The sequence below is a fragment of the Primulina tabacum genome, chromosome 9 (assembly GCF_025594145.1).
Source record: "Primulina tabacum isolate GXHZ01 chromosome 9, ASM2559414v2, whole genome shotgun sequence".
Taxonomy (NCBI): Eukaryota; Viridiplantae; Streptophyta; class Magnoliopsida; order Lamiales; family Gesneriaceae; genus Primulina; species Primulina tabacum.
The window spans coordinates 33,799,804-33,821,886 of NC_134558.1; the positions used below are offsets into that span (position 1 = coordinate 33,799,804).

The 22,083-nt window shown below is 33.9% G+C and overlaps 3 protein-coding genes and 1 pseudogene across 6 annotated transcripts; 3 read left to right on the forward strand and 1 right to left on the reverse strand.

Annotated features, from left to right (window-relative positions):
* Nucleotides 1–3,137: 3,137 nt before the first annotated feature.
* Nucleotides 3,138–7,728, forward strand: LOC142555368 (protein DETOXIFICATION 14-like). The gene is given in 8 exon segments (XM_075666204.1): nt 3,138–3,543; nt 5,284–5,828; nt 5,941–6,027; nt 6,455–6,511; nt 6,611–6,659; nt 6,661–6,850; nt 6,988–7,193; nt 7,396–7,728. Coding segments are annotated over 8 exon segments (1,455 nt in total). The 5' UTR covers nt 3,138–3,285; the 3' UTR covers nt 7,459–7,728.
* A 468-nt stretch (nt 7,729–8,196) lies between these two features.
* Nucleotides 8,197–12,509, forward strand: LOC142555369 (protein DETOXIFICATION 16-like; annotated as a pseudogene).
* On the reverse strand, nt 12,361–16,766 carry LOC142555370 (dolichol-phosphate mannosyltransferase subunit 1). Of its 3 annotated transcripts, none has more exons than XM_075666205.1 (9): nt 16,638–16,766; nt 16,409–16,546; nt 14,718–14,817; nt 14,583–14,616; nt 14,421–14,497; nt 13,639–13,664; nt 13,401–13,565; nt 13,204–13,318; nt 12,361–12,618 (listed from the first exon to the last, which is right to left on the reverse strand). In XM_075666205.1, exons 2-9 carry the CDS (start codon nt 16,507–16,509, stop codon nt 12,514–12,516), a joined length of 723 nt encoding a protein of 240 aa, XP_075522320.1. In that variant the 5' UTR covers nt 16,510–16,546; nt 16,638–16,766; the 3' UTR covers nt 12,361–12,513. The 3 variants fall into 3 exon arrangements, with proteins under 3 accessions (XP_075522320.1, XP_075522321.1, XP_075522322.1); XM_075666206.1 differs by having other exon boundaries at nt 16,409–16,525; nt 16,638–16,724; XM_075666207.1 differs by having other exon boundaries at nt 16,409–16,518; nt 16,638–16,699.
* Nucleotides 16,767–17,157: 391 nt separating this feature from the next.
* LOC142555372 (uncharacterized protein At1g32220, chloroplastic-like) lies at nt 17,158–22,009 on the forward strand. Of its 2 annotated transcripts, none has more exons than XM_075666210.1 (7): nt 17,158–17,465; nt 18,994–19,096; nt 19,187–19,275; nt 19,432–19,487; nt 19,965–20,111; nt 20,861–20,986; nt 21,318–22,009. In XM_075666210.1, the coding sequence occupies exons 1-7, from the start codon at nt 17,356–17,358 to the stop codon at nt 21,596–21,598; spliced, it is 912 nt and encodes a 303-aa protein (XP_075522325.1). In that variant the 5' UTR covers nt 17,158–17,355; the 3' UTR covers nt 21,599–22,009. The 2 variants fall into 2 exon arrangements, with proteins under 2 accessions (XP_075522325.1, XP_075522324.1); XM_075666209.1 differs by having other exon boundaries at nt 17,159–17,465; nt 18,991–19,096.
* Nucleotides 22,010–22,083: the final 74 nt, after the last annotated feature.

Below are 22,083 nucleotides of genomic sequence, written 5' to 3' on the forward strand. Positions count from 1 at the left end.
TTGGGCTGAGGTTTTATGTTTTTGTCTTATTCCCAGTATATATGTATATGTATCTATATACCGGGACATGTCCCGAGGATACGAATTGTTTGTATATGATTGATTTTGATTTCGTGTGGGCATGTTTATGACGTGAGATTAAATACTATTTTTAGTATTCAAATAAAATGATTTGGGCTCATTGTAAAGAAAATTTAAACTTGTTTTCCGCTGTAATTAGTTAACCCTAATCAGATTGCATTGTAATAACGATTAGGAGCTAAGGACCCCACATAATTTTTCTAAAATCTTTGGATAAAATATAAAACCATAAGAATAAAATATCACTTGATTGGAAAATTATGAAATGAAAAAATTAACATGAGATAAATTAACAAGTATTTTAATTTGTATTTTTTATTTTATTTTATATATATGTTCATATTGAAGGATATTTATAAAATTAATTGTAACATTTTGAATATTTTTAATAACTAAAGTTCTTTATGACTTATTAGGAAGAAGACTGCTGATAAATTTACAAAAAAAGCAATTAAATATTGTTATATATACACTTGTATGCAAATTATACTTATACAGTTGAATAATTATAGAAACATAATTATTTTTTTTCCAAATTAATTTTTTTTCATTTTTAAATTAAGTTAATATAATAATGAAAAAAATTACAAATATAGATAATTATATGATTATTTTTGATAATATAGATAAAAATAAAATTGAAATATTTAAAAAGAAGAGCTATTTTAGGAAAATAAAACTTCAATCAATAAAGTTATATAACGAGTTTATAATTGTAATTTTAAATAAATTCATCAAATTAATTAAAAGCTAGTTAGTATATGACATCAACTTTAATTAATAACGTATAATAAATATTTAATTATATTAAAGACAAGGGTAACTATTTTAGTGTAATATGATGTTTTTTATAAACCAGCACTTTTTTCTCAAATTAAAAAATATTATATTTTTATTTAATAAAAAATTTCATTAAATATATTGTAGTATAGAGTATCTTTTATCTATATCTACATTTCCTAATAATTTTATTTATTTATTTGTATCTATATTTTTGAATTTTTAAATTAAATAATCATATCAATCCTGATATTAAAAAAAAAGTTATTTTGAAAAACACTTTTGAAGTTTTAAATTTTAGGCAAAAACTTATGTGAGACGGTCTCACGGGTCGTATTTTGTGAGACGCGTCTCTTATTTGGGTTATCCATGAAAAAATATTACTTTTTATGCTAAGAATATTATTTTTTATTGTGAATATCGGTAGGATTGACCCGCCTCACAAATAAATATTTGTGAGACATTCTCACAAGAGACATACTCTAAATTTTAATATAATATGTCGAATTTTAAAAAAAAAAATTATTTAACACCAAACAATTTTAATATGCATGGACGTATAGCATGAGAAGAGACACTATTATATATTGACAGCTTGTATATTATGTAGTGCAATCACGTGGAATAATCATCTAAAAACTTGACTAGATTTTTATTCTATCTTGTTTTTAGACAGTTTTGGATTTTAGTGTTCTTTCCACGGTTTTAAAAATCATATAATAAAGAAAAATATATAAATTTACAATAAAGCTTATTTAACTTTAAGAACAAGGGAAAATTCTGGCTATACACTTCAGTTTACATAAATTAGAAAGTAATCTTAAATCCAATTACATCTATTTTATTTATTTTTTGGCAAAAACTTGTGTGAGACGGTCTTACTGGTCGTATTTTGTGAGAAATATCTATTATTTGGGTTATCCTATGAAAAAATATTATTTTTTATGTTAATAGTATTATTTTTTATTGTGAATATCGGTAGGGTTGACCTATCTCAAAAATAAAGATTCGTGAGACCGCCTCACAAAATACCTACTATTATTTTTTTATCTGTTATTTTTGAAAAAAAAAATGGTCATCTTGAGCACGACTCTTAATTTTGGTCCATATGATTTATTTCACCTAGCTACATGCACTTCACAACACCATAGTAAAATGTGACTCGACAAATTGGTAAAAGAAATGTAATCATACAAAGTATTACTATTCAAAAGATGTTATTTTCTAAAAAAATTGTTACGATTAGACCGTTTGACATCCTATCTATCATTTTTTCGATTACTAAAAATATTTGTTACAATTAAATCTCGAATTTTTTTAACAAATTTGTCTCGAATTTGATAGAGACTTTGTCATTGTCATTATTATGACAAATTAAATCTCATTTTGACCCAATGAAAGTAATGGACAACCATAACTGAATTAATGTCGTGATCCACAATGACTAATGGAATGATATTTTGGGTTTTCTTTCATCTTTTTTTCTTCTTCCTTTGCAACAAATTTTGTAAAAAATTTGTATGAGACGGTCTCACAGGTCGTATTTTGTGAGACAGATCTTTATTTAGGTCATCCATGAAAATTATTATTTTTTATTCTGATAGTATTATTTTTTATTTTGAATATGACCCGTCTCACGCAGTCTTACGGATAAAGATTCGTGAGACTGTCTCACGAGAGACATACTCACAAATCTTATAAATTCATTCTAACATACAAAAGAATGAATAAATATTTTTTTAGATAAATTCATTCATATTTTATTTTTGCCATTTTGCTGACGTGTCATGCGCATTAAAATTAAATATCGACTACTATTCCAACGTAGCTATATAAAAGAACATATCTTTATCAACAATATACTTCAATTCAATAAGATTTAAGCTAATAAATGATCGAATCTCTCTATCCAAATCAATCAATCAATCTAAACATAATTTTGCTAAATTCAATAAAATTTTGAATGGAGCAAGTGTAACTGAAAAATTATTTATTTTATTATGATTATAGCTAAAATAAATTGATGAGAATAAATCAATGGCATGATACATTATCTAGAAGTAAAATTATATAATTTAATTAATAGTATAAAATGGTTTAGAAGTTATTTATTAATATATATATAAATAATATATATATAATAATAATAATAATAATAATAAATGGTGATTCAAAGAATCAATATGGTAAGTTAATAATTTCAGGGACTACACGGATATTTATCATAGTTGACGGCACCAACCGAATTAATTAAAGTATATATATAAACCGAAGCGCCAGAGTCTCACAGGTTTCTGTTTTTTTACTCGGTCAGTCAAGCTCTACAGCTGAATATTCTCGATCGCCTGACAAAGGAAATATTCAAAGAAAACCAGGAAAAAAAACAGACACACTGAGATTTCACAAACTTCAGTATCTGCAGAAATGGAGGAGGGTTTGTTGCTGTTAGATGGAAAAGAAGAGACGAGGGAAAGATCAAGAAGTGATGCAAGTTTTGGTGGGGTGCTAATAGAGGAGATGAAGAAGTTGGGTTATTTGGCGGGGCCAATGGTGGCGGTGACTCTGTCACAGTATTTGCTGCAAGTTGTATCGATTATGATGGCTGGCCATTTAGGGGAACTCTCTCTTTCCAGCACAGCTATGGCCTTCTCGCTTGCCGGTGTCACTGGTTTTAGTTTAATGGTATGCCTGTCTCTTTCAATCTAGCATTTTTTTTTCGTTTTCTTTTCTGGGTTCTTGTATCGTTATGGTATACTTCAAGTTTATAGATCAGGAGTAAAATTCGAAGAATTTTTTCTCTGTCCAATGGTTTTCTCTGATTTAATGATATTTATCACTCACTATGTTGTGGTTCCTGAAGTATTTTCTTGAAATGCTGAGTTACAGCAAGATGCTTGCCATGTTGGTGGTTTTTCTGTAGCCACTGCCCTTCGTATGTGGTGGACAGAAATTTAACAGCACGTGTTGAAATTGAAATTGAACTTACTTTGATACGAGTTGTTGGAAATCTTGGACACGAAAAAAAATCTTTAGGAAGAGGAGAGAATATCAAGAGAACACTTTATCCTTTAATTCTTGGTATTTCAAAGTCACCTTGTTTGGATGAAGAGTATGACTAGCCTTATACATGCATTACAAATTATGAATCCAATATATTCATGTAATAAGTATTAAACGCATACATGTTCCCTAACTTGATTCATTCATGAATTTACCTATGTTATTCATGTTCCTAATTAATTCACATGCTCATGTACCACTGAGGTAAGATACATACAATAAAAATACCAAGAGATATTCATGAATCATGTTTATATTCCAACATGATTTTGGCATTCAAAATGTATTCAGATTTATCTTTTACCTTTTCTTGCTTTTTAATGTCGGAATGTTGACCATGGTAAGACTGCAGCCGTGAGCTTCATTTGACAGCATGCCGACCCACCCACAAGCACGAATGCACGATCAGTCATTGTTTGTAGCCTAAGTAAGTGATCAAATCCGTTGGGTCTGTGCGAGTTTGCTTGTATGACACAACAATTTCCACTGCATCAATGTTAATTCTTGGCGATAGGATACTTGCTCGATTGTAGAGAATCATGGCAAAGGAACTGCTATGGTCATTTAGTCACCAGCTTATCCCATCCAGTCAATTCGGTAGTTTTAATATTTTGTAGAAATGTAGTTCTTGTTTGTTAGTCTACGGTTTTAGGTTGCTCTGTGGTTTGAGTATCTAAATTAGAAGAGGTAAAGCAAATATAATTTGATATCTATCTATGAGGAATCAGAAAATTATAGATAACTCTTTTCACCGTTGGACATTAAATTTTCTTGGTATCTCTAAGCAAGTATTTTGTTAGCTACATTGTCTGAGGAGAATCTTTTGTCACTTGTTATTCCTGTGCACTATCCACAGGCTTCAAATCAAAGTTTATTATGTCAGACAAAAAATTCCTGAAAAATGACGTACACGATGAAAATCATTTGATTTTTGATGATACAAAGTTTTCTACCCCCTCTTCCAATCAAGATAATATGGAAGGTTCTGAGAACTGACAAAGTCGTGAGTCCACTCAGTCTTTATTTTATGTAACACTCATTTACTAGTGTTACACCTCGTGATAAAATCGATTATTATTCATATGCATAGGAGTTGTGTTTATGTAGTGCAAGGATAGTCACGATTCAATAGTGGCTCAAAACATTGAAATGATATCTGGAAACTTATTCGAAAGATTGAAAATTTTTCTTAGAGACAGTAAGTTGCTTATTACTTTTGGCTGCGCTCAACTTTTTAAGTCAACTTAATGGCCAAGGAGAAAAAATGGTACAAATTATTTTGCTACAGAATTGTTGATTAGCATACCATTACAGTGATTTTGTTAATATTTCCTCTAACCAACTCTAAGATCTGTGAAACAGTTAGGCATGGCCTGCGCCCTGGAAACGCTAGGCGGGCAAGCTTTTGGTGCTCAGCAATACGAAAAACTTGGAACTCAAACTTACACCGCTATCTGTTCCCTCATTGTTGTTTGTATTCCCCTTTCTATTTTGTGGATATACATGGGAAATGTACTCATATTCTTTGGTCAAGATCCTCAAATTTCACATGAAGCTGGAAAATTTATTACGTGGCTTATTCCTGCTCTCTTTGGCTATGCAACTTTTCAACCGATGGTTCGGTATTATCTGATGCAAAGTTTGATATTTCCTATGCTAATAAGCTCATGCATTACTCTCTGTTTCCATATACCTCTATGTTGGGCTTTAGTTTATAAGTCTGGATTAGAGAATCTTGGTGCTGCAGTTGCTATGGATATTTCAGAGTGGTTGAACGTGAGTATCCTCGGTTTGTACATGAAGTACTCTTCTGTCTGTGCGAAAACTCGTGCACAGATTTCAATGAAGATATTTGATGGCGTGAAAGATTTTTTTCGCTTTGCTATTCCTTCTGCTGTAATGGTTTGGTAATTTCTTTCTCTATGGCACTTGAGGACATAACTTTTTTTCTTTTTCTTTTTTTTTTTCATTTTAAATGTTCTAATGTTTCAATTAATTGGAATTTTTGTATGATTGTAGTCTTGAATGGTGGTCGTTTGAGCTGCTGATCTTGCTCTCCGGGATTTTACCAAATCCTCAGCTTGAAACCTCAGTGCTGTCTGTATGGTAGGTTGTACACGAGCTTTTGGCGTATAAATTTTTCTAAAATATATTTTGCGAAATATACTAGATCATAACTATTATAAGTGCTAGACGTTCTAAGGTACACAGATATCATAAGGTCTGGGTGGAAGGCAAAAACCAAAGCACACATCTTATTGAATGGGGGCACCGTATGGGAAATTATGTTATATTTATTAAAGCGTGAACCACACATGTGCCTGGAGCCTAGGCTCAAGGCTCAAGTCAATTTTTGCACCTTATCAAAGTGAAGCATACCATTGAATATTGTTATTAAATTTATATTTGCCAAGGAAATTATATCACGTAGCATATAATATGTAATATTCAAATACACATTAGACTAGTAGTTAATATGCTATTGCTCGACTACAATCTTGTTAGTATTGATTCTGTAATGTCTTGTGAACAGCCTGAACACCATTGCCACACTTTACGCTATACCATATGGATTGGCTTCAGGTGCAAGGTGGTATACCCATAGCTTGGTTCTGTGTAGTATGATTGAGCTTAGATGTATGCGGTCTCTCTAACTAATTCAAATTTTCATATGAATTTGATTGTTCAGCACACGAATTTCAAATGAGTTAGGAGCTGGAAATCCTCAGGGGGCACGCTGTATCTGTTATTGCTCTAATGATTCTTGCAGTCACGGAGGCAATAATTGTAAGCGCAAGCCTCTTTGCTAGCAGGAACGTTTTTGGCTACGTTTTCAGTAACGAGAAAGAAGTCGTGGGTTATGTAACAAATATGGCTCCTCTTGTTTGTTTATCAGTTATAATCGACAGTATGCAAGGGACCCTTTCAGGTTATTCTTTCTTTCTCCTAAGTCGTCTCTGTTTAAAAAATGCAGAGCTTTATCATTACATATTTGTTGGGACTTTCTACTTGGCTTATGCTCTTGGTCTTACAATACTTAATTTTGACTCTTTTTTATATCGCCAGGAGTTGCTAGAGGCTGTGGATGGCAGCATATAGGAGCTTACGTCAATCTTGCAGCGTTTTACGCTTTTGGCATTCCGATAGCAGCTTCATTGGGGTTCTGGCTAAATTTGAGAGGAAAAGGTCTATGGATTGGTGTACTTTGTGGTGCTACATTGCAGACGATCTTGCTTGTCGTGATCACGAGTTTTACAAACTGGGAAAAACAGGTTTTCTTAATTTTTTTGTGTTTTTTCTTGTTCTAGGATTTAGATGATTAAGGGAGGTCATTCAATGCACTTGGTAAATTTGAAAATTTTTCCCTTTTAAGTTGTTTTCAGCATCCCTCGAGGAGCCAAATAGAGTTGCTTTCATTATTATTTTTCTCTAATTTCATGAAAGTGTATTAATTTCTAATGGATTTCACTGCAGGCAGCTATGGCCAGGGAGAGGTTGTTTGAGGAGAAGCATTCATCTGATGATAGGCTTGCTTGAAAATTCATTGGTTGTAGCTCAATAAGAATTGACGTTGTGTGACAGTGTCATACAACATCCAAAATCTCGATATCATTCCAATTTTTGACATCTCAGATTTTTATTTTATGCTAATTTTTGTGTATTGCAATCTAGAGATGCTTATTGTACCTTGGATCAATCCGGAACCGGTCTGATACACTCGACTTCATTCCGGAACCAGTCAACTCGATTTCGGATTGTTTAAATTCTACATATATCAATGTTAGATCTGTTTGGGTCGCTTGAAAACTCGGAACTATTTTAATTTGGTCTGGTTGGATGCGGTCCAAGAATATGCTTAACATTTAATATATTATATCATAAATAATTTTTTAGGTGCTCAAAGGTTAAAAGAAAGGATTTGATTTCAAGTCGTTCCTATCCGGACCAATTAGGACTTCGGTCTTGGATTGAGTTACAAAATTCAATCTGATATATTTATTTCTTTTGGAAAATGGAAATATGGTATCAAAAATTATTAAAACAAACTAAATAAATTTGAAGTAGAGATTTGAAAATCAGATCCATCGAATTTTATCATCCAAACACACCTTCGCATGATTTTAATATGCAATGTTTTATAATCTTATTGCAATGCATGAAACTCAGTGACAATCTTCCACAGAACAGAATATTTCAAATTGACAAGTACTTTTGCATTAGTGGGAGCCACTTTCTTGAATTACTTGATCCACTGTCGCTGGCAGACGCCTTCTACAAGCTAAGCTTGATAGATACTTTCTAATTGAATAATGCATATCATTGATGATCAAACAAATATAATATTTACTAAATTTTTTGGTAAGATGAATTTTGATCCCTTTTCACCTCACATTTTTCTTTATCAAGCAAAGGATTAAAACTAGCTAAAAACCAGACCAAGAAAAGTAAAATGATGGGTGAAGTAGAATCAAACCCTTTACTTGTTTCAAACGAAGAAATCACAAGTACCACTCATGGAGTCCAGAGAGAGCCCATTAATGTTAGTGAATTTGTTGATGAAGGAAAGAAGCAGCTGGGATTGGCTGCTCCTCTAATAGCAGCGAACATATTGCAGTACTGTTTGCAAGTGATTTCAGTGATGTTTGTGGGACACCTTGGTGAACTGCCACTGTCCAGTGCTTCAATGGCCACTTCTTTTGCCTCTGTCACTGGATACAGTGTGTTGGTACGTGTATTGTGTCTATCTTCTGGTAAATTTCTAAAATTATAATTTTGTTTTGTACAATATAAGTAGTATCTTATTGAAATTCTTGAGTTAACGAGCCAAAGTTGAAGAAAAAAATGTGGTACTATGCATTAATCCACTTCAAAGATGAGTTACATTGTTGCCATATGGTCTTCGGTACAGACACCTGTTATGATCACACTATTGAGAATGGTCCAATTATCTTTTCCTGCCAACAAAAATGCAGATATAATTTAGTGCTTTGGAAACCAATGTAGAAACATACCATATTTAGGGCCCTTCACGCTTAATATAACTAGTTAGCAATTTTGGCCGGTGGCTTTAACTATCACTCCTTGTTTATTTTTGGTTGGTTATCTGTCACTGGATTTGGCTTTCTATTTAGAATCCCTTGATGAGTCTGCTTTATATGTCAATTCAAGGTCATTGGGATTAGTTGGTATCAATTTATAGTTCTTTAACAAATGTCTCTATTCTTTTCTGACTCAAGATAAGTAACACATCCTCTTTCAAAGAACATATTTATGCAAAAAAAGGGGCACCAAGCGTTATTGGCTTGAGAAAAGTTTTATGCTGGATTGTTTGGAAAAAAAGAAAGCACTCATTTTGTAAGAGCTGCATAAAACTATATTTGTTCTAAAAGATACGACTTATCAGCATTACAACAATTCAAATTTGTGTATCATATAAAAGCCTAAGCGTCATATCTTCACCTGTGACTAGGCGATAGATGCTTTGTACTACATTCTATACTATACCACTCACACAATACACATTCACAAATTCCGAAGCTAGGAATGGCAAGTGCTTTGGAAACACTGTGTGGACAAGCCTATGGAGCCAAACAGTTTCACATGCTAGGCATTTACACGCAGAGAGCAATCTTGATCCTCTTAACCTTAAGTATTGTCCCTATCACTTATCTGGTTCAACACTGGCTTGATTCTTGCAACTCTTGGCCAAGATAAGGAAATTTCATCTGGGGCAGGAGAGTTCATTCGTTGGATGATCCCGGGACTCTTTGCCTATGGTGTCCTCCAATGTCTCATGCGTTTTCTGCAGACGCAAAACATTGTGGTTCCCATGATGATAAGCTCTGGACTAACGGCGTTGTTTCATATCTTAATGTGTTGGGTTCTCTTGTTCAAATTCGAGCTTGGAAGTAAAGGGGCTGCTTTAGCAAATGCCATATCGTATTGGGTAAATGTTCTTTTGTTGGCCTTGTATATCAAGTTCTCTAAATCTTTCTCGAAAAGTTTCACAGGTTTTTCTGCAGAAGCCATCCACGATCTTCTCGGTTTTTTAAGGCTTTCCATTCCTTCGGCTATAATGATATGGTATATAGCTGTTTTTTCCCTCTCACTAGTGCTATATAGTGCACACTGACTAAATATCTGCACCTGTATTTATTTGCTGATATTTTCTTTCTTTCTTCTCTAACTATATGTATGTTTCTAATCATTGTTTGAACTTGCAGCCTTGAGTATTGGTCATTTGAGATGGTTGTTCTTTTATCAGGTTTACTCCCAAATCCGAAATTAGAGACATCTGTATTATCTATAAGGTTTGCAATTTTCATTTGATTTTCTAGTTTATAACTGGAACAACAATTTATGTGCAATTACTGATTCATATCGTTGAGTTTATTTCCATAGCCTTAATACATGCTGGATGGTTTATACAATCTCGGTTGGCCTTGGTGGTGCCGTGAGGTCAGTTACACTGTACTGTACAACTTCTTAACTTCTCAAGATTTTAAGATCCAAAATGAACACGAAAATGTGATCAATTTATAAGTTTAGCTAATCAGGTATTTAGTTTTTATCCGTGATAAAGTTAGCTAAATTGCCATATGCACTTGATGTTTATTTTTTAAAAAAAATTCATTCCAACTCGCTCATTGGCTGGGGAGCATGAGAAGATATTAAGGCAAATCTTGGGAGTACCATTGACTCTAATGTGTAGCGAGGGCTTGCTGAAGAAAAGTTACAATTTGGCTTTTTGTTTCCCCATGTATATCTCTTAATGTGACTCTGTTTTTGCATGTGATGATTATGAATCTTAGCACAAGAGTTTCTAATGAATTTGGCGCCAAGCAGCCACAACGTGCACGACTTGCAGTTTGCGTCGCTGCATTGATTGCCACTTCAGAGGGTGTCATTGTTGGAATGATTACAATTTTGGTGAGAGATGTTTGGGGAAAACTATACAGCAATGAAACAGAAGTGATCACATATGTTTCAAGAATCATGCCAATTTTGGCTTTGTCAAATTTCATAGATGGTTTTCAATGTGTGCTATCAGGTAAAAATTCCAGTGATAGTTATGCAGATTTTCTTTGAAACTTTAAGCCTAGGCCTTTCAGTATTTTTCGAACAATTTCCATCTTCCCTCTTATCAAATCTTCTATGGTTGTGATACTATAGTCTTGAAAATCGATTAATTGATACATACAACTGAATTCAGGAGCTGCTAGAGGATGTGGATGGCAGAATTTATGCGCGTTCATAAATCTCGGAGCTTATTATGTTGTTGGGATACCTTGTGCTGTGCTCTTCGCGTTCATCTTTCACATTGGAGGCATAGTAAGTTTCAATCTCTATTTGTTGAGCTTCTGATGGGGTTGATACACAGCAAGAAACGTGCATTGTCTATACTTGAAAAAAATCTTCAACTACAATCTCTTAATTTTTCACCTAAGAGATGTATTTTCAAAATACTTTAAATCACGAGTGGCACCAAGATTTCTGCAATCTGCGTGTGTGGAAGTTCGAGTTTGCACGGGGACAGAGCCAAAGCCAAAGCCAGGGGTGTTCATACTTCGGATAAAACCGAAAAAACCGAAAATCCAAACCGAAAAAACCGAACACCGGACCGAACCGAAATCCGAATTTTGTTATTCGGATATAAATATTAAAACCGAAGTTTATTTGGTTCGATTTCGGATTATATATATCAAAACCGAAAAAACGAAAAAAACCGAAATTTCATTAAATTAATAATTTTTTATATTATATTTATATTATATATTTTGATACGATATTTAGTGAATAAAAAACCATTTTTAACAATTTTTAGTTGTTTATTATTTGTTTAATTAATTTAGACATTATGTTTAAATATTCTACTAAAGAAAAGTTAACTTATTATATTTTACAATATATTTATATTATTAATTTAAATAAGTATACCAAAACCGAATAACCGACCGAAATAACCGAACCGTTTTGGTAGAAAACCGAACCGAACCGAAGAAAAATGATTCGGATATCGGATTATATATTTTCAAAACCGAAAACCGAAAAAATTAACAAAAAACCGAACAGAACCGACCGATGAACACCCTAGCCAAAAGGGGGCAAGGCGCTGGATGCGGCCGTCTTATTTCAAAGAATAAAATGTTAGATATAATCATTTTACTTCACTTTCTTCCTCGTTTTTTTTTAATATAGTGTAAAATGTTAGATATAATTATTTTACTTCATTTTTTTTCTCTTAAAACTTGCACTTGCCCCCTAAAATTTTTAACATATTTTTTTGCCCCTTAAACCTCTTTTTTCCGGCTCCGTTCATGAGTTTGCATATGCACCAGTATATATCGTTTATAATGAAACATTGAACGGAAATTTATGAATATCAGGGACTTTGGATGGGGATTATCTGCGGACTTGCTGTTCAAGCTTTGATACTCGTTATTGTAAACCTTAGCACTGATTGGGAAAATGTGAGAAATTCCTGATTTGATCAGAATATATTCATATAATTTTAAAGCAAAAATTTATAAATTTGCTAAAGCTTCTGTACGAGTTATTGAAAGTAAAAAAGTGAGAATATCCTACTTCATTTCATGTTGTCACCAGAAGGTAAAGAAGTCCCTTCAAATACTCTACAATTTCTGATCCCCCCAGCTTCGAGCTTCCATATACTCTATCAACAAAAGTGATAGGAACCTGGAGAAACATCAAAAGAACATGACATAACCAAGATATTAAACATAAAAAACCTTGATATTTAAAGGTTTAGACGCTCGACAACTAGAATAATCGATGTAATTCAGTCAACATGGTGAATTCTTGTTTGCAATCATTCTAATTTCTGATATGGCAATTGGACATTTAAATCATTTAAGTTTTACTGTACAATCCATTGCCAACTCAAAAGTCCTTGCTGTTTTCATAGATTCAATAATTGCCAAGATTTAACATTGTGTTGTGAATCTTCTGATCCCTAGCTAGAGTTAATTCCCTCTCTTCTATGAAATCCTTACCAAGAATTGACACTGCTCTACGACTTTGACTAATCTTGCCAGGTTTAGGCACCCTCCTCTTCTTCTTTCCCCTCTTTTTTCTACTTCCAGATTTCAACTAGTGTGTTCAAACCAAGTTCGTTTCAGAAATCAGTGTGTTAGCCCTAAAATCATTGCATATCACCAATTCAAGGTCATGTGAAAAAAATTAAAGAAAAAAAGGCATGAATAAAATAATTTATATAAACCAGCTATGCGAATAAATTAATTAATTACATAAGATAATTACCTCTTCAATTTGGTAACCCTTTCTCGAAGCCCTAACAATCATCTCCATCTGGAAAACATACCCCTTACTCACAACAGAGCTTATAACATCTTCAAGCACAGATTTCCGGTAGAGTCTGCACAAGAAAGGGTAATATCAAATATGTGGTTGCATATGCAAGGAAGATACTGATTGTTATTCAGATAATTGTAAGGTACCGGAAAGAGCCAGTTAAGTCTGATACGCCCGGCCAAAGAAAAGTTTGTGCAAGGACGTTGGCTCCTCTGCTTGTTAATTTACGCATTAGATTCCATCCATGCACCCCTCCATCTTTAACATATCGAGTTCCAGTGACGATGCTTGCATCTGTCTCCATCTGTTTCCTGAACAAAAAGGTTCTGAGAAAGGATACTACCAGGAATTCAAGAATCTGTGAATTTGCTTAAATTTGCTTACTTAATGAAGCTTGGAAGGTATTTCGGCTGGTGAAGAGCGTCAAAAGAAAACACATCTCAGTAAGACACTAAGATTACATACATCAAAAAGTATTTGAAACAAAATGCATTGTTGTAAATCCATTCCAAAATAAAACTAAACAAAATCTGCCCTAAGTTGAATTAAAACAGGCAATATCCCAATGACATTTGCCTACTCATCTGACTACACCTCAGGTAGATTAACTTTCCTTTCTAAAAAACTTACTCTTTTCCCTTCTATGTTTATTCTTCACATTATCAGACAATATATCAAGGCTCTGAATCTGGAAGTATGAATATCTTGCCAAAAAAAATTTCTTCTCATGTCAATCAGCAGAACACGTCAATAAAATATGTTATCACTTTTGCTGTGTGTGTAGAAACATAGGTTTATGGCACACCAAATCATACTATTACCTCTGTCCCAATTATATAGCCTTTTTTCCCCACATATCAAGAAATTCATTGCAATTAACAAACAACTTTCCAATTTTACCCTTATTTAATGAGTGTTTATATTAATGGTTTTTTATCTTTCTAATAGTTGGTTAATTACAACACCCCAAATTAAACAAGGAAATATAAGGAGAAGAATAGAAAAATATCGCTAATCATAGAACATGCCTATATATTTAGGACAAACGAAAAAGGAAAGGTGATCTATAAAATTGCGACGGAGGAGCATATCATAAGGTCAAATGATATAAAAAATCCCACGCTATTCTTGTTACAATTATTGCTATTTTATAAGGGTAAACTTACATGGTGAGACAAATCAGCATCCATTATCACTACAAAATTTCCCGAGGCATACTTCAGCCCATGCACATAAGCAGTCCCTGGAAAAAATCGTCAAGGCCTAGGCCACAACTTCCAGAGGTAAACTTCATGGAAATTCTAAACATAGAAGAAGCCAAAACATACCCAAGCCAAGCTTCCTAGGTCTAGGTCTCAAAAACTGCAGCACCAGAGCTCCATGAGTGTAATATAAAGCTATTAAGCTACAATCATGATAAATCAATAACTGCAAAGATGGAGACCTGATTTCTCAAAACTTACAATGCGATCTTCCCCATACACTTGTTGCAACTGTTTGACAATCTCCTGAGTTCCATCCGGACTCCCATCATCCACTATGATTATTTCAAAATTAACATTCCTGATCGGGAAGCACAAAAGAGTCACAACACTGACAAAGTCAATTTGAGGAAGGAAGATTAAAAAAATGTTGAATATGAAATGAAAACTTCTAAGTAGATTAAGGACCTAGGATTCTTCTATTTCATGTTGAAGAAATGGGCAAGGGCATAGAAGGAATAGAGTGACAAATTTCAAGATCACAACTGCAAATTCTATTGATGAAACCCAATTATTAATTAAATATTAAAGCTACCAGATCAATGTCAAGTAACCATGAAAAACATATGAAGTGATAAGCAGTTGCCTATCATCACATATAGTGCATCTGCATAACAATAGAATAAGCTCCAATTTAATTAAAAGTGTTATGATACCACTTAATTTTTATCATCTTTACTGTATTCTATGAATTTTTAAATCATGTCTTGGCGGCAAGAGAATGAATTAGACTTGATGAAGAGCCACACAGTTATTGGTACTAACTTGCAGATTTCAGTCTTCATTTCTCATAGTTTATATTGCCTGTATAAAAGTGCTGTTGCTAATTAAATATTGCACGGCCAGTAAATTTAAATATTAGCTCATCAGAATCAACCTTTTTTTCTAGTCCAACAAAAGTCTACACTTGTTGGTAACTGTAGCAGATACCACAAAACTTCAAGAAAAAGAATACAGAGATAATCTATTTGGAACCATAAGAACAGAAAAGAGAGAAAGGGAAAACAAACAAAGGAGAATACTAAAAAATTTGAATAAAAATTTATGGGCTTATGTCCTTGACAACTAGCATTAATTGATTTTTAGGTGCTTTTAAACAATCAATATTTGCAATTTCCCTTGTATTGCTCATAAAATAAAAACACACACGACAGAATAACTTTGAATATGCACAAAGCAACATGATTACGCTGAATACCCTTTGTGATTGCCAATTAGTGGAGATCCAACTTACAGTAGGCACCACAGTTCCAGAAAATATTAAAAACTGATACTTGGAGCATCATTTGGATGTGTATATGTATCTAACATGCAATCATGCTGCATGTCAAGGTGGTGGCAATTAATTATTTTATCAACTTAATAATTTGATCATTAAAATTAAAAATAAAGGAGCCTTGTTGTATTCATTTCCTGCGCTTGAAAGTTTGAATATCAGATGTATATAACATCGGTAAATTAAAGGAAACCTACAACCATCTATATCCAAAGTGAGCTTAAAATTGAACCAAATACTGGTATCGAGTTCTGCTACAGCTTCCTTGATGCAAAAGTTTCCACAATCAATGCTTGAGATCCAAAAATTAGAGCTGCCAAATGTCAATCAGGCATATCGACATCAATTGTAGAGACGAAATTCACGTTTTTCCGAGCATTGATTACCACAGACATTAAAAATGAAAACCCGATTGCAACCTCAGCACTCCTAAAGACGAACATTAATAAATCAGCAAAAAAATTCCAAAAATACTAACCTTATGGACACCTTCCAATTGCCAAAATTAATGTGTAACGTAATTTTTTGTTTGCATTTTTGTAAGGAAAAAAACCCTTAGAAAAAAAAAACCCTCATCGAGCAGAGAAAAGAGAAGAATTCGACAGAAAGTACTTACGGAAGATGCTTGAAGATGAGGTAAACGATGAGTGCGATGTTGAGGCGTTCATTGTAAGTCGGAACAATTATACTGTACTTGTTCTTCTCCATTTCCTCCATTTTCACGACCTAATTTCTGATCAGTCCCATTAAAACCCTAGAAACGCATCAAAATCCTTAATTCAATTACAAAATTGAGAAGAAAGCAGAAAATTTAGGAATTTTATTAAAATTTATCGGATCCAAACCTAGATTTTTGGATACTGCGACAGTTTTGAAAGATCGTAAGTCCACTTATGCCCTAATTTATATTTAGCCGTTCCTCAATTACATGAAATATTATTTGATCAGTTATATTATTGACAATATTTAATCACTTCCTCCAATGTTGTACATAACAGATCCATAGTATATAATTTTTTTTGAAACATTACTATATAATATTTTTTAAAAATAAAGTTTCAAATACATGTGTTGTGGGACGATCTTTTGAATATGAAACAGATACTTGATCTATTTTATAATAAAAAATAATATTTTAAAATTATAATTTTTTTTATGTATCGGATCAGGTTAGAGATTAGTCTTGCAAAATTTGATCTGTGATACGATATCGAGAATTTTAAATTAGTGAATCAATCTAAGTGATCGTTTGATCAATGATCGATTTTCTCAGATAATATTTTTTTGAAAAATTTGTGTTGATATGATTTATTTAATATGATAGAGATACCGAAAAATATCGAATGGATGTTGAAAAATTAAGTGGAGGTGAAACATTAGAGCAAATGTATATCTCTATATAAAACTATTTCTTGTTTTGAGAGAACAAATCGTGATAGCATCACCACAATTGTTTGTTTGGAAGGAATCATACATCAATTTCTGTCCGAAAAGTGTAGGAAAAAATCCACCACCTTTCCTCTTGAATTGGCTCTCACGCCCAAAGAAACCCCCATTGAAGGGATGACGTCACTCTACTGCGGCGCCTCCATTTCCGCAGCTTCAGCACAACCGAGCAGGACCCTTTTTCCCTCATCCAGTGCGTCACATTTTCCGAGGCTCTTTCCCTCTCGGTTTGTGCTCGCTGGGCTCTTGTTTTCGTTTTTTTTTTGTTTGTTTGTTTTTTTTTTTTTTTTGGCGGAGTTGGGTATGGAGTAGCAGTGGAACCCATGGATTATGCTTTATCTTTTGTAGCTTTGATTTTGAATTTAAAGGAAAACGAGAAAAAAGAACAAATCACTCTCTTTTTTTAAGATGTTGCTGCTGGTGGTGGTCAGTGACTAACTTTTTTCTTGGCTGTTTATTTGTTTATCGCCGAGCTGGTCAATTATGTAGTGACCATACATTTGACATAACTCAAATGGGAAATTTTTATGCTATTTCATGTGCGAGTGCTTGAAAAAGTGACATTAAGCTCTAGCTTTAGGGGGTGCACCTTGTTAATGCGGAGAACTCTATTTATGGGGCCTTGTTTGATGGATGTCCGGGACACGAGGTTTATGACTTCTATTCTCTCTATGAGACTCATAGGCTCCTGCGGTACATCACAGCGTCTGCAACAATGTGAACCACGACCATCAAAACCATTTGGCATTTATGAAACATGCTGTCACATGTAGCACAACTCAATGTGGATATCACTCCTAACTATGGCTTTTTAACTCATTTCTGAGGCTTATTGCTCCTACAGCTGGCCTGCCATAACATATCTTTGGCGCAGAACAAAAACTGCAAATCTCATGTTTTCTTGTGCTAGCCCCTGTGTCTGTCGAATCACATGTCAACAGAACCAAATCCAAATTAAAACATTGAATTTCTTTGCTTTTGATTTTGCTTTTGCTTTTGCTTTTGTCCATGCAGAACGCCTAGGCTTATTTAAAACATAATTTCTCCTTGTCCACAATAGCAATATTTTTTCAGTGCCTATCACCCATTACACTATTCATTCAACACCTTATTTTACAAAATGGTTAGGAAAATCAACTCCAATATATCAATAGGTCGAAATATTAAATAAACAACAAATCAAATAACCAGGCAGTGCATTACGAGGGTTGCAAGTATTTCATTCATGAAGGTAGACTAATGAGTTTGTAACAACCTCACTGATGGGTATGTGATTGTATCATCATCTTTGATCTTGTTGTTTCCTTTTATAGAACATAACCTCAATTATTGGCATTGGATATGATAGGCGCTCTGATCGTTGTTCTCATTGTGGATTCTCTCTCTTTCAAAAAAATGAGTGATCTAGTTGACTGAGTATAGACAACACATGCAAGTTATAGTAACAAAACCGGAGACGGCTGTAGGTTTATCAAAAAGGACAGCAAGAACTGGCAAATGGGACATTAGCAGATATTCGCGAATAAATCTCATCCAACACCTACTTCACTCCTGGGTAACCAGTTGAAAATAGAACCGCAATAGGACGACCAGCTGTGGGTTGTAAACTTATTATTGCAATCCTGAACCAATATTTATTTGTCGATTTTTGGAATATGTATGGTCTTATCAAATTTTATCATGATAGCTGCTATTTACTTGTTTGACATTTTGGTGATAATGGTGATGACAGTGTTTTTTCTCTCTTTATAGTAGCCCTTTCAGTGTTGGTGTCAAATGCAGTTATGCAGAATCTAGTAGCATAAAGGATGCTACTGCTGATACGATTGATGTCTTGGCTGATATTAAGACTGAGAAAGTATGGCCTTGAGATTAATCTTATTGCTAATTAAAACTTGCTGTTCTGCTAATTATCTAAAAAAGCTGTCACTATCCATTTTATTACCAGATTGTAGTATTAGGAGGCAGCGGCTTTGTGGGTACAGCTATATGTAGGGCTGCTATATCAAAGGGGATCGAAGTTATTAGTGTTAGCAGGTACAAGGATGTCTCTTTATGAAGCTAATCACTGATTTATAACTTTTATGAAAAGTAAAGTCCTAAGCGGCAGTTTGTGCCAAATTATTCTTTAAATATGGGTGGTTTTACTAGATGATTGATTACATTATGCTGCTGTATTCATCCTTATCCCAGGTCAGGGCGTCCTTCTTACTCAGGCTCGTGGGTTGATCAAGTTAGTTGGGTGACAGGCAGGTGCTTTTTTGCTTTGTATGATATGCACATATGTTTGCTATATCAAAAAGTGTGATACTTATTTGCGAGTAATATTAGCATTAAAGAAGAGTAGTTGGGCGACAGGCAGGCAAATAAACAGAAGATTGGTTACATCTCTTTTCATATTTTATGGTATCAAAGAAAACCCTTCTTGTTGGATTATTATGATTCTATGAAGAGCATTAGTTGAGTGTCAGGCAGGCAAATAAATCGAAGATTGATAACATCCCTTTTCATATTTTAATTCTCAGAACTAGAATTTAATGACAGTTTTGGAATCTTCTGTGTGAAACACCACCTTCAATTTTCTTTGTATTTAAAAATTGGAATCCTTTAGAAAAAAAGTTGGAATATATGGCTGCTACATTTGTCAGCACTGTCTAAACCCATTGAATACAAGCAATACCTCATTAGAGCTGTTTAAGAATTGAATTGGTTCTTCAATCAAACAGGGGATGTTTTCTATGTAAATTGGGATGAAGTGCTGGCTGGGGCTACTGCAGTTGTTTCTACACTCGGAGGTTTTGGCAGCGAGGAACAAATGCTAAGGATCAACGGCGAAGCTAATATCTTGGCTGTAAATGCTGCTAAAAATTTTGGTGAGGAATTATTCGTTTCTCTTGCTGCGGCATTCCGAGTGAATAATTTTTTGATCTGGTTCTGATTTGATATTCTGAAGCTATGGACTGTTTTTTGGATGATTCATTTTCTTTCGAATCTTGTTTTCCGGATGATTCTTGAGAAGCAATGAGCTTGTTTTCCTTGTACATATGCTAGTTGCTAAATGTTTTGCTTGCTATGTCTAGCTGTAACTAATCTATACAAATGTGCTCAATATTTTATGCACCTACTTATCATCTATAATATCATGTATGACATAGTTTGTATAGTACCCGTGATCTAATTACCAAATGTTGGATTATTGTAGCAATCAATTTGTCGTAAGTTTTTTTGTTTGCTGGTGCGAGTGTTATTTTACCTGTTTCTCAATGTTTTAAATCCGAGGGCTGTTAAAATAAATTTATTAGAAGTGCATCTGCACCAGCTGACCTTTGAAATACATTCTGGTTTTCTTTGCATTATCTAGTTATGATTTAGTGCTAGATAGTCTGTTCATAGTCTCTATTCATCGTGATAAAAAATGCATGTTTTCATTTTATGCCGAGTGTTTTTCAAGTGTATTCTCAAGAAATTATTCCTACACATTTTCATTGCATATTTAAAAAAAATTGTAAAGAGCAACAAATTTTAGTACTAAAACCGGAGTAAGCTCAACTCTGTATGTCATGTAAACCAAGAATCTTTTCATTTTACTCAAAATTAATAGTTTATTCTCATTCCTGTGCAGGTATCCCTAAGTTCATATTGATATCAGTTCATGATTATAATCTACCGTCATTTCTACTTACATCCGGTTACTTCACTGGAAAGAGGAAAGCAGAATCTGAGGTTCTTTCCAAATATCCATCATCGGGTAACATCTGAGACACTTGAATTTTTATCAATTTTGCACAAACCCAAACCCCACCATTATCATCTGTGAGTACAAAAATTTTGTTTGTATGCCGCTGGAAATTAAAGCCAAAATAAGACGAGTTTACCGCAATATACTGAATACTGTGACACCTTTGAATTTTTTTCCTCTCTCTCTTTACGAAGGATGCCAAATACACTGCTGAATCTGCAATACTTTGAAGTTCTTTAAATAAATGAACCGCTAATTGGGAGGGCATGGCATTCTTTTCTTGATGTTGCACTTATTCTTTGTTATATACGGTCAAATGTTTTATTGTCGACTTCGGCAGGTGTTGTCTTCAGACCGGGTTTTATATATGGGAAGAGAATGGTTGATGGATTTGAGATTCCCCTGGACTTGATAGGCGAGCCACTGGAGAAATTTCTATCGGCTATTGGAAACTTCACCAAACCTTTGAACTCTTTGCCTGCCTCTGATCTACTTTTGGCACCGCCAGTCAGCGTAGACAATCTTGCCTTAGCTGTGGTAAATGCTATCAGAGACGACTATTTCTTTGGCGTTTTCACCATAGAGCAAATCAAGGAAGCAGCAGCAGCAGCCAAGGTTTGAAATTTGCTGGCTGTTTGAAAGGCCATTGCTGGTTTGAAAGGCCATATTCTCTTCTCTAGTTAGGACTTCATGCAATTGAGGTTTATAATACCGCAAGTTATACCATTTTAAACCAAAAGTCATTCACGCTGGTTCCGAAGTAACATTCTTTTTGTTCAAGGACCTCGGAAATACTACTTTATCAGACTCAAAAGGTCAATAGGGTGGAAGTTTTAACCAAGTCCAGTCCAGACATCATCAAATTCAGGAGAAAATGGTCCCTGGAGACTGAGCTGGCAAGACGTGGGCCTTATCAAAGTATAGGAAAACATAATCGTCTGCTAGACATCAGATGTACAACATAAATTATTGAACATTAGCGAGATTAATACTTTATTGCACGATCATATCCTAAAAATATTTCCCATGGCAGCTCGATGAGACTTACGTACTGAAGCTACTGGAAAATAAACTTGGTCAAATGATTCATAACAAACGATACAGAT